This window comes from Leptopilina boulardi, unplaced genomic scaffold, assembly GCF_019393585.1.
Source record: "Leptopilina boulardi isolate dan_hultmark-lab unplaced genomic scaffold, ZJU_Lbou_2.1 LbouV2_58, whole genome shotgun sequence".
NCBI lineage: Eukaryota > Metazoa > Arthropoda > Insecta > Hymenoptera > Figitidae > Leptopilina > Leptopilina boulardi.
The window spans coordinates 199,612-213,003 of record NW_026138003.1 but is presented as its reverse complement, the minus strand read 5'-3'; the positions used below and the strand labels follow the sequence as shown (position 1 = coordinate 213,003).

At 24.9% G+C, this 13,392-nt stretch overlaps 1 protein-coding gene across 1 annotated transcript in view; it reads right to left on the bottom strand.

Annotated features, from left to right (window-relative positions):
- Window positions 1–287: 287 nt before the first annotated feature.
- The window catches only part of LOC127290247 (fasciculation and elongation protein zeta-2), a 32,364-nt gene continuing 19,259 nt past the window's right edge, over window positions 288–13,392 (bottom strand). Inside the window, exons 3-9 of the mRNA XM_051318721.1 lie at window positions 3,227–3,349; window positions 2,703–2,859; window positions 2,455–2,563; window positions 2,002–2,279; window positions 1,760–1,835; window positions 1,588–1,653; window positions 288–1,089 (exon numbers count right to left, since the gene is read on the bottom strand). Coding sequence (XP_051174678.1) covers window positions 1,073–1,089; window positions 1,588–1,653; window positions 1,760–1,835; window positions 2,002–2,279; window positions 2,455–2,563; window positions 2,703–2,859; window positions 3,227–3,349 — 826 coding nt within the window. The 3' untranslated portion in view covers window positions 288–1,072. The remainder of the gene's footprint in view (window positions 1,090–1,587; window positions 1,654–1,759; window positions 1,836–2,001; window positions 2,280–2,454; window positions 2,564–2,702; window positions 2,860–3,226; window positions 3,350–13,392) is intronic.

The following is a 13,392-nucleotide window of genomic DNA, read 5'->3' as shown; positions in this document are numbered from 1 at the left end:
TTAACAATTTTTTGAAATAGATTTTAAAATACAAAAAAATAGTTTAACAAAAATTAAAAATATTTACAAACGATTAAATTATACTGTTTGCAATTTTGGAGAGGAATGTACGCCTAAACGTGAATTTTCTTGGCGCCAAAATTGATTTGATAACTTTAATTATTAATTTTTTGTATTGTTATTAAAATTGTTTTAATAGTAATGTAATAAAAAAATATATAATAGAATAAATTATAAATAAATAATGTGGTGCTTTATTTTGGAAAAAGGGAAATAGATACAAAAAATTTTAATACAATTATCTTCGGCTTTATTTATTTTTGCACGTGACGTCAGTTTTCAATAAATTATTCCTAAATACACTGGCTTACAACAATTTACACTATTTAATAATTTATGTGTCTCCTGAAAGGAAACAATATTCTATCGGTAATCAATCATAAATGATTATATCCCTAAAGCCATAAGAGATAAGATTTACATTTATCACTTTTCAATTTTTTTTTTTTTTTTTTTGCGAAATATATACCTATATATATATATAATTCATCCGGTACATTTTATGTACAAAAACTTATAAAAACTCAATAATTATTATGAAAAAATTGACTTAAAATAACGCAATAAAAATTAGAATTTGAATTCGATTGCAATATATATATATGAGATTGTGTATTGAATTTTCATTCTCCTTATGAGCGTGAGGAAAATGATAATCGTTACACAGTATATATATGAAATAATAAAGTCTTATAAAAAAATTGTACAAACTACATCAGTGATTGAAATTAAGACTAGAAGAGAGTATCAGAGAGGGAGTTTTTCGTCTTACTTCTATACAGGCGATAGATTTGAATGAAAATGTATAGCTTAGAAGCAAGATCGATGGCTTAAAACTTTTTTTTTTTTTTTTTTTTTAAACATGCGACACAACAACGTTTGAAAGCGCACTGGCAAGAAGAAGAGAGCTGATTGCATCTTTCTTATTAAATTTTATAAATCTTGATGTTCAACTTGTTTTTTTTCTTTTTATCTTCATCTTGTAACAATAAAAAGACTTCTTACAGTTTCACTAAGTGGGGCACAAAACTGAAACAAAATTGTAAAATTTTATTTTTTTTTTTATTAAATTACATATCTATTTTAATAATTTTCAAATATTATTGATGATATTATATTTTATAAAAAAAAAACAATGAAAAGTGGGAAGTTTACAAATATCTTGATACATTTTATTTTTTGAATTTTATAAACTGAAATTTAAAAATAGTTCAATTTGTTAATATTTTTTTTATTTAAAAATAGGTAATTGATTTAAAGAATAATTAAGTTACAAAACAGTAGTTTTTTTTACAATATGTAATTGAATTTTTTAAATTGTCGAATTTTATTGATACTAAATTAATATAGTATAATTTGTTAAATTTGTTTAAAAAATTTTGTTCAAAACAAATTGGAGAATGTTCAATTCCAAAACTTTTTTCTAGTTTATTTTATTTTATCAAAAAAAAAAAAAAAAAGTAATAATAATAATAAGATGGAAATATTATTATTATTATTGTTGTTTAACAATTTAAAAATATTTACCTTTTAATATATAGTCTGTGAGTAACGTGGGTACAGTTGGACTATCTTCATCAATTGCTTTCAATACTAAAAAGAAAATTTACAATGTAATACTTTTTATTTTCGCAAAAAGAAATTTTTTTTAATTTTTATAATAATGTTATGTATCTTTTTTTATATTTTATAAACTTACTTTTTATAAGAACCTGAAGTGCCTGATTATTTGGCGGTCCACTGTCTGTATGGTATGGAATGACTGTTGTTAAATACTGAAAAAAATAAAGATACGTAAAATTTGTTTTTCAAGAAAAAATAGTTATTTATGATATAAGTGCGTAAAGTGAGTGATTATACGAGTGTGACGTTTGCAGTACGAGAAAAATAGAAATTAAATCTTTTTTATAATTTAAAAAAATCTTATAATATTATATCTACCTTAGATTCTTGGAAGGATCTATGTTGTGGTAATGGACTTGTACCATTTAGTATCAATTTTTGTATATTTTGATTTCTTTTTCTTGTAACGTGATGAGCCCTTCGACGATTTTGTATGGCAAGTACTAAAGAAATAAATGTATTTTTTAAATCTTTTTCAATTTGTAATTCATCACGCAATGCAAGTTCTGCAATAAGAGTTTCACTTAATGCTCCCACTAATGACTCCATTTCGCTTAGGAGTTCAGTCAGTTGGCCGGAAGTGAGTTGTCGTAATTCTGTAATTGAAACAATAATAAAAAAGAAAATTAGATTTTAATTAATTGTAATCGTTTTACGGAAAAAAAATTAATTTAACAAAAAAGAAGATTATTTAATTTATCTTAATAATTTTCTAAATTTTTTTTTCACTCCTATTTTTTCTTTTGGAAAAGAAAATATTTTCTCACGTACTTTTGTCGTTTAATGGAGAACCCAAAACTTCTCTGCTTCTTTCCAATGCTTCATCAGTATCTAAAAGAGAGTCTTCGGAATCAGGAGATCTTTCCATTGATGGACTTTCCTAAAAAGTAAAATTTCGATTATTATTAAATTTAATTAATTAATTTGTATTCTATTGCAAATCAAACAAGAAAATGATAATAAAAGTAAATTATGAACAAATATATATATATGTATATATATATTATTCTATTTTGTACCTGCATAATATCGTCAATTTCTCGTAGAACTTCTTCTGCAGTTTTGAGAGGTTCTTCTGGACTATGTGAATCAGTACTGCTGGACAATATTAAGGCATGCATATCCAAATCAGTCGCAACAGCTTCATCTTCACTGCTTAAGTCCTCGAGTTCTGGCCTGAAAATAGATCATATATATATATAATGAGAATAATTAATGAAGCTGCTTTTCGTTCTAATTAATTTTAATAAACTCCCATTTACTATTCACAAAAGATCTTTCCAGAAATAATTATAGAATTATTATTATTATAATTATGCAATTGTCATGATAAATTAATATTTACTTACACAATTATTTAATACAATTTTTAAAATTGTAATTATGTCTAATTTATATTAAGGTACATATTTTTTGTTTTAAAAAACATATTTTTTTTGTTTTTTTTTCTGAAAAAGAGCAAGTCAAGGTTTTCTTTCTTGTAAACAGTGAGAAGGGCGATTTTTATGATTTTCTTTGAGGCGGTAAATTTGTATAAAATTACCTATCTAAGTTTATAGCAGCCTCGTTCAGATTCAAGGCTGGCATGTGCATTTTTCTTGCAAATGATTTACTCCAATCAATTGGCAAAATATTTCCAAATGTGCCAGTGATTGTCCACCACATTCTGTAACACAAAATAATTATAATATAGTAAATAGTATAAATATTTGCTAATATAATAAAAATAATAATAATTTAATAACCCTTCAATAAAAATATATAGTAAAATAAAAAATAAAAAAAAAAAATAATAATAATTATAAAATCTATTGCAGTATCAAAAATGTTTATTCAAAATTAAGTTGCAAAAGAAAAAATTTTATTATAAATCCTATAAACGAAAAAAATTATTTAAAATAAATTTTTGAATTAAATCATAAGTAAAAGTGTAATCGAGATTAAATTGATGATTATACACTTTATAAGTGCAAAATAAGAAAGGAGATTACTGCGCTGAGATAAATTTTTTTCCATTAAGAATAAAGTGCCGGCATTTCATTATATTATTTCTTATTTTGCTCTCTTTAGTGTTCACACATTTTCTTCAATAAGGGACTTCCGTTATAGCACGTGTTTTGCAGCCGTGTTATATCATTATTATTATTTTATTATTATTATTAAATCACAATGTCGTGAGGTGTTACATAATATAATTTTCATTAGACCAAAATGAAATGCAAAAGAAGTAGGGTAAAGAACGTGACATATTTTTTAATATTTTCAATTAAAAAATAGTAAAGATTTTTTAATGGTCATACGCTTTCTCTCAGTATAATTTATTACAAAACAGTAATTAAACTAATTAAAAAAACTAATTAAAATTATTTATAGAAACCCTAAAATTAGTGTATAATTTAATTATGACAATTTTTTTTTTCTTTATATTACTTTATACTTTGTAAAATGTATATCGCTTGTTTATAATAATCTTATGCAATAAATAAATGAATAAAACATTAAATTGGAAAATAAATTTCTTTTTTTTGAAAAACCAAATGAATATTTATATAAAATATTGATATTAAATAATTATTTTAATTATTATCCTAATTATTAAACTATTATTAAAATAATAAATTATTTTTATTTTTGGTTAATTGATTAAAATTACATAATTATTTACAGCTAATTATTATATAAATGCAAGGTATATAAAATATGAACCTCTGAAGTTGCTTCTGAATGCTAATTAAGAATATTGTATAATTTTCATTGCAATTTATTTGTGGGTGGAAAGCCACAAGGAGAAAAGATTAAAAAAAAAAAAAAAAAAAAACAACTTGAAGGAGTGAAATTTCAAACTGAGTTGCTACACATTCATAGAAATTAATTCCTGACTCGAGAATTTCTTCATTTTCTTATCTCACATGGTTGCGGGTAAAATGCATTTTTACAAAAGAGAATTTAATAATGAAGTCTTTCAATTGTTTAAATTATATAATATTCTTTAAAGAATCTGAAAAGTTTTATAATAAAATATTTTCCATACTATTTTGAAATATTATTTTCATTGTGAATAATTATATAGATTTATATGGGAAGAAATATTAAATCTTTGATTAAAAAATTAAATATTAAATATAAAAAAAATTACTAATAACAATAATAAAATTAAAAAAGATAAATATAGTGAAATCCACGTATATCGGACCCGCATAATTCGGATTGTTTTTCCAATTCCAGGGTGTCTAACAAGGATTGAGAAAAAAATTCCCTGACTTTTCCCTGACATTTTTTGATTTTTTCCTGACTTTTTAATAACCTTATTTCTGCTTTCTTTGGACAAAAATATGGTTACTGACATATTTAACAATAAATTAATTTCTAATAGTAGTAACAAATGGTAATAAAAACCATTCAAGTTTTTTTAGATTAAAAATTTTTTAAATTCACAAAAAATTTTAATTTTTATAGAAATTTACAGAATATTCCCTGACTTTGAATGAAATTTTTTGAAATTCCCTGACTTTTCCCTGACCAACAAAATTCCCTGACTTTTCCTGACCGTTAGACACCCTGAATCCCTTGAATTTTTCTATATAAGTCTGTATTAAAATACCCGCTTACATCGGACCAATTAAAAAATTAACGACATAGAAATCTACCTTACCGACTGATAGTAAAAATTTTGAAAAATGAAAATATAAAAATACCTACTCATAAACCTACCTTACCGACCGATGGTGAAATTTTTCTTTAAAAGTCTAGTTAATTTTTTTATCATCAGTCAGTAATGTAGATTTCTATATCGGTAGTTTTTATATTTAAAAAAAAACTGTTTTACCATCAGTCGGTAAGGTAGATTTCTATGTCGATATTTTTTATATTTTCATTTTTCAAAAATTTTCAGCAGCAGTCGGTAAGGTCAAATAACCTTAATGTTCACGTAGTGCTAATAATAATTCATTATAAACTAAATGACTATATTAATTATTATTCGATGTTGTTATATTATTATTATTATTAATTGTTTGTTTGTTTTTTGAAAGAATAGTAGAATACAAAGGTTTCTTTTTGTCAAAATTATATATACATACATATGTAAAAATTATTTCCCCTCTGTAGTTTCACTTCAGAAAAAGAAGCAAAATGTCAAGTATATCGTTACATCGTCAACATCACTTTTCTGCAATGCTAATTACTTCACTTCACGTATTTCCTTATTCATCCGACAGGAAAAGTATATCATTTTATAAATCACTTTTGAAACTTTATCCACGAATTTTTTTTTTAATTAACAATATAGAAAATAATTATGTAAAGTTCATCAATATTAGATAATTTTGCATATTACGTGTTAAATTTAGCTTGAAAAATGTCTAAATGTAAAATTTTCTTTTGTTATTTTTTTGTTTTTTAAGTCTCTTTGTTTCAAATGACAAAAGCATATAAAATTTAACTTTTCAACAATAGAATATACCACAATGTTATGTACTTGACTTATTTTCTTCCTCTGAAATAAAAATACTATTATATTATATATAAAATGTCCAAAAATATTTAAAATCCCTTAAAAAAATTGTTTTTAATTTTTTTTATTTAATCAAAAATTAACATTGACTTTAAATTCTACGAAATTTGAATGAATTGAATGTAATTTAAATTAAATTTTTTATATACTTTCAAGGCTAATTTAATGTCAGGCACATCTTAAAATAAGCGATTTTATTTTTTGCTGCGTGAAATTGTATACATAATAAATAAGATTGCGTAATGAAAACATTAAGAAATGAAAATGAATAATAAAAATGCATCAAAGTACCAAAATAGGAATATTGGAAAGCGAATATATTGAAAATATATAAATATTATGCAAGTGTGAAAAATTTGCATTTATCTTGTGATATAATCTCAGAGACGATGTATTGTATGCACAGTATAGGAGTCTTTGAAGAATTTGACGGGCCTTTAAAATCTGTATTTCATTTTGTTGATTCACTAAGCGTGATGTAGGTGTTTCAAATGTAAAATCATCATGACATGAAAGATCTGATATCCCATTGAAGGGAACAAGTGTTTATAGTCTATTCTACTATGTTTAATTACTTCCTCTCGCAAATATATATCTTATTCATTAAGTACAAAATGTTAGTACTTAATTATCTCTCTGAATTATAAAAGACAGTTAAATTTAATTAACAATTGGAAAATTTACTAATTAACATGATTATAATTTAGGGTCCCTACTATTAGCAATCCCACGTAGAAAGGTTTCTGGAATTTCTGCGGATAGACTACGGAAAAATTTGCGGACTTACTGCAATTTTTCAATTTTCCGGAAATCACTCCGCAAACTTTTCCGAAGCCTATCTGCAGAAATTCCGGAAATCTTTCCACATGGGAAAACCTTTAATTTTCACGGAACTCATAGGTTCGGAACTCTCTATAAACAATATAATTGGAGGTTATGACGGAACTAGTTGCACAAGAAGATGCGCAAAAGTTACACTTTCGGCTAATGCCGGTATCACTGACCGAAATTTTCATTTATTATAAAATTTAATGAATTCTTTTCGTGATATAATATAGCCATCTATAATTAGGCACAGCCGTTTTTTTTTTAATTTGATATATGGGCGTTTCAGTTTTTTTTTTAAAGCCTGTAATTTGATTGAAATCAATATTCTCAGACCACTTTTAAAAAGTCAATTATTTATGTGAGAACTTTTGTATACTTAATATCAGTATATATATAGGGTCAGTGTAAAAAGAGAGCTCATTTTTTATGGGATATGTGTGAATCACTTTTCATGTAGGTGTTTCCTCCGCGTTACGCACAGCACAGATAAATGACATCGTTTAATCTTGATGAAACAAACGAGTCATTGTTGTAACAATGAGCTCTTCTACAATAAACCATTATTCTAACAATTCTTGGCAAATTATAACGCAGAGAATATAGAAAAAGTACGTTTTCGCTTTTTTTAATTATCATTCAGCCATTCAGCGAATGATAAAAGCTACCTAAGAAGCAAATGAATTATAGGTTATGTTTACGACAAAGTTTTACATTTTATTAAAAGTTCCTTTTTATTACACAGTTTTCCTAAAAGTATCAAATTGAGACCAAAAATTGCATCAAATCTTTGCAACGTTTTGATGCACATAAGTTATATCAAAAAGAGATCGTTTTGTGTATCATTTTCAGAAATGATACACGAAACGGTCTCATTTTTTGATGCAAAAAATTTAATCAATTTATATCAATCATGGCCGAATTGAATCGACTCAAAATTAAACGAATTTTTTTCAGATATTTTGGTAATAGTACAATTGCGGAGACCATTTCACTATTTAATTTGAAAATGAAAATAACAGAAAATCAAAGACAATGTGCAATTCGATAATTAAAAAGTGACAGCTTATAAACATAACCTAAAATGCATGAGAAAAAATTTGTCGATAAAATCAATGTAGCCGAGCTTTTTAGAAGGTAGATGGCAGTTTTGCTTTTTATAAAAACGATTCAGAAAAAATTTAAAGAAAGAAAATAGATGAGTGCTGCCATCTACCTTCTAAAAAGCTCGGCTATATTGATTTTATCGACAAATTTTTTCTCATGCATTTTAGGTTATGTTTATAAGCTTTGATTTTCTGTTATTTTCATTTTGAAATTAAATAGTGAAATGGTCTCCGCAATTGTACTATTACCAAAATATCTGAAAAAAATTCGTTTAATTTTGAGTCGATTCAATTCGGCCATGATTGATATAAATTGATTAAATTTTTTGCATCAAAAAATGAGACCGTTTCGTGTATCATTTCTAAAAATGATACACAAAACGATCTCTTTTTGATATAACTTATGTGCAGCAAAACGTTGCAATAGAAAAAGATACAACCAAGTTTACTGCGTGTTTACCATATGAAATTAAAATAAATTTTTATTGAATATTTTTTATGTAATGAAGACATAAACATCAATGATTTGTATATTGAAAGTTAATTCTCTTTGTGTATTTTTACCTTTAAAATTTCTAAATATAACCTATAACTTTTTGTTTCTTAACTCTCTTATGCTAGTGACCGTTATAATAAAAAAAAGCGTCAATTTGGACGCCTGGTGTGGACTACGGGAAATACTGAATTTGAATTAGTGAGAATTTTTTCACTAATTGAAATTAGTAAAATTTTCTACTAATTTGTAGTCATTTTTCACTAAAACTTTAGTGAAAAAAAAATTGGTTTAAAAAATAACTAAATCAAAGTACTACTACTAGTAATATTACTAAATCGTAGTAATATTTCACTAAAAACTAGTGAAAATTTCTACAAATTTGAATTCGTGAACGAATTATCACTAATTCGTCTTTTGAATCGTTGATTTCGAATATAAAGATAGATTTTAAAAATTCAAAATGGCTGATTCAATATGGCACTTTTTTTTAATTCGAACAAATTTGCTTGAAACTTGTTTTACTCTGAGGGTTTTCGGGGTCGCTGATTATGAATTTAAAGTCAAAATTCAAAATGGAGGATCCAATATGGCGTACAAAAATGTAAAATTTTCGTGAACATATAATTTTTATATAAATTAGTAGAAACTTTTTCAATGTGAAAGGAAGAAAATATTTATATATGGACGATTTTAAGCATTTGTTCAAATTGAACATCTCGACGTTTATCGAGGTCAATTCTGACCACTTGAGTTCCTCGTTAAGTGTTAAGTACATACGAGGGATATGACTTCATTGGATAAATTTCACAGATGTCGTCTACATATAGTGACGTATATACAAATATGAACATAATTTATATACCTCCCCTTGACATCCATTAGTTATTTGAATATCTCTTTTTTTTTGTCTCCGCGTTATACGTATTTTTTTTAATATGCATAATGAAAAAAAAAAATTCTTCAAAGATCTATTTAATTTATTTGATCCAAATAAACGTTTGGTATATATATTTTAAGAAATTTTTCAAACAAAGAAAGAATTTTATTGAGACAAATAAACTATTGGTTGATTCAAGCAAATTTTTTTTTTCTGTTAAAAATATATAAAATAAAAAATTGAATTATTTATTTAATGTGCTGGTATTTTAAATAAATGTTCAATTATAATCTTTTTGTGTTCGCAATAAAAATAATTTTATTTTTTACAGTAGAATTAATAAAATTAATAATTAAATAGAAATGAATGTTTACAATTTCATTGTAGTATAAAAAAAACTACTCCTCAGATTTAGAGAGTGACTCATTTCCTCTCTTCTTAGAAAAAAAAATCAATCTGTATCAATCGATTTCAATTATAGTCATAATATAAAATCCTAAAGACTTTTTTCTATCTCAAAATCTAAATTACTCCAAAATAAACTAAAAAATAATTCTAACAATTTTGTTAATTTTAAAATCAAATATATACGAAATTTAAATATTTTCTCAATTTAAAATAAAACTATTCTTCTCTTCCTTTCTAATTAGTAAAAATGCTCGCACTAATTAAATTACATCTTATCTTATTTTTACTAATTCAGGTTTGTCTCTAAAATTAAAAAAAAATACTTCTATATCTTTTTGAGAGAAATTTCGCAATGCGTCACTTTTCTGGAAAAAGCAAATCGAAAGACCTATATAGGTGTGACCCAAAAGATGATATGATTCTTTTGAAAGTGTGTGTGATATATCTATATACTTGGAAAAAAAAGTGTCATCTACATCTAAGAAATCTGAACTAGTCTTCCATGGGATATAATAAGGAGAGATAGACCAAAAAATAGGGAATGGAAGAGGTGAATAAATAATAAAAAGGGAGTCTCAATATTTATACAGTGCAAAGCATTGAGGGTGGTATGCGTTTGAGCGCAAGCGCGTCTATATTGACGCGAGAACGAGTTCGTGGTTTCGTTCGATATAGAAAGGTAAGAACAAAACAGAGATGAATGTAATGAAAGAGATCCAGCAAAGAAATACGTGAAAGCAAGATAGAGAATGCTTGATCAAAATTTCATAGGGGTTGCGAGAAAATGTATATATATATACTCAGTCTCAGGTCAAGTACTTCCTGTCGAGGGTGTCTTAAAAAAAACCCTGTTTTCAGTTTTAATCCCCAAAAGAGGATTCAATTCCGTTTTTTTTCATTTAGAAAAATAAATTAAATCACTTCTCTCTTTTTCTTTATTTAATACCTATCTCACGGTAATTAATATTTTAGTTTTAAATTAAATTAAAAAATTTAATGTTGATGTGAAATTAGTTATTTTTAATTAATTCAGCTTTATAAATAAATTTTAAATAGAAAATATACTAGAAATTGAGTTACAGTTTACTGTAAGATGAATACACTGCTCTAAATTGGTAACAGAAAATTTTACTAATTTTCGTTGATTTAGTTCACGATTTTAATCAGTTAAAATGACTGAATATGTGCCTGAAATTTTGAATGTTCAAATGAACGAAAAATTTGTTTACTACTTTTTTAACTTTAAATTTTGCTTAAAAAATATTGCATTCTGTATGCAAAAATAAAGTAATAATTTAATAAATGTTAAATATATTTTTTTATTTTTCATTGCTGTACTAATTTTTAAAAAATTTATAAACCAAAAAAATTATTTCGTTCATTTGAACGTTCGGAACGTCAGGTAATGACTGAATCGACAGTTATTTTTCACCGATTTGAAAATATAACTAACAAAATTGGAAATTTCAGTTAATTTTAACGCTAGTTAATTATTGAAAATTACTATGCAGGAATTCAACCATTAACAAAATTGATTTCCAATTAAACTTCGCAAATTGAAATAGTAACATGGGAAATGAAAATTAGTGCGGAATTTTCGCTGGATCAGCTTTTTTTAGAGATACTACAATTCTTTTTTTTTCTAAATACCTCATTTATTTATTTTATATTATTAGAATTAATTTTTGATTTTCAGAATAATGTTAAACTAATATTTAAAATCTAATCTCAATAAATCGAAACGTACAAGAAGTGCTTTTAAAAATTTAAGGTTATGTGATTGTTGTGATTTCACAAATAAATAACCGAAGGTTTTCTTGTAAAATATTTGAATGATTGAGCTAAAATTTTGTAGTAAACTAAAAAATAATATAAAGAAAACGTTATGTGACAAAGTATTAATATTCTATCAAAAAATTTATTTTTAAAAAATTGTATATTTTAAAAAACCTACGGAGAATATTTTCATGTAAAATCACAACAATCACATGACCTTAAGAAATTTAAGAAGAATTTAAGGTTATGTGACTGTTAGGTCTGTAAATGTTAAGTTGTCCATAACTTTTCTCGTAAAATGCTGAATGGATTGAGCTAAAAATTTTGTACAGAAATTTAAAATATGATAAAGAATGGTTGTGAAGTGCGAAAATTTTGATATTGTTAAATAAATATAATAAAAGGCAAAATTTTTTTTTTTAGAACATCCGACACTCCTCCCCACATTTTCTAATTATTTTTAAGTGTTTTATAATAATATATTTAACAATATATCAACATTTTTGCACTTGACAACCATTCCTTATCATATTTAAAACTCCTCCATAAAATTTCAACTCAATCCATTCAATATTTTACGAGAAAAGTTACGGACAAATTAACATTACAGACCTAACAGTCAATCCAACTGAAAAACGCAGTCGGAAAAAACTTCATATTTTTCAATTTTTAACATATAGGTACAAAAATTGATTTAATAAAATATTTTCTAATGAAAACATGCGCAATTTTATTACGATAATAAAATAAACCGCAATGTATTATTATACAGTTAAACAAACTTTTGATTGAATCAACCGAAATAAATTTATTTAGTTCAATATAGAATTCTTTTCTTATAGAAAAATTTATTAAAATATAAACCAAACGTTTATTTAGATCAATTAAATATTTTGTTCGTGTTTAATCAAATTGTCACAGTAAACTTGGTTGTATCTTTTTCTATTGCAACGTTTTGATGCACATAAGTTATATCAAAAAGAGATCGTTTTGTGTATCATTTTTAGAAATAATACACGAAACGGTCTCATTTTTTGATGCAAAAAATTTAATCAATTTATATCAATCATGGCCGAATTGAATCGACTCAAAATTAAACGAATTTTTTTCAGATATTTTGGTAATAGTACAATTGCGGAGACCATTTCACTATTTAATTTGAAAATGAAAATAACAGAAAATCAAAGACAATGTGCAATTCGATAATTAAAAAGTGACAGCTTATAAACATAACCTAAAATGCATGAGAAAAAATTTGTCGATAAAATCAATATAGCCGAGCTTTTTAGAAGGTACTTAGATGGCAGTTTTGCTTTTTATAAAAATGATTCAGAAAAAATTTAAAGAAAAAAAATAGATGAGTGCTGCCATCTACCTTCTAAAAAGCTCGGCTATATTGATTTTATCGACAAATTTTTTTCTCATGCATTTTAGGTTATGTTTATAAGCTGTCACTTTTTAATTATCGAATTGCACATTGTCTTTGATTTTCTGTTATTTTCATTTTCAAATTAAATAGTGAAATGGTCTCCGCAATTGTACTATTACCAAAATATCTGAAAAAAATTCGTTTAATTTTGAGTCGATTCAATTCGGCCATGATTGATATAAATTGATTAAATTTTTTGCATCAAAAAATGAGACCGTTTCGTGTATCATTTCTAAAAATGATACACAAAACGATCTCTTTTTGATATAACTTATGTGC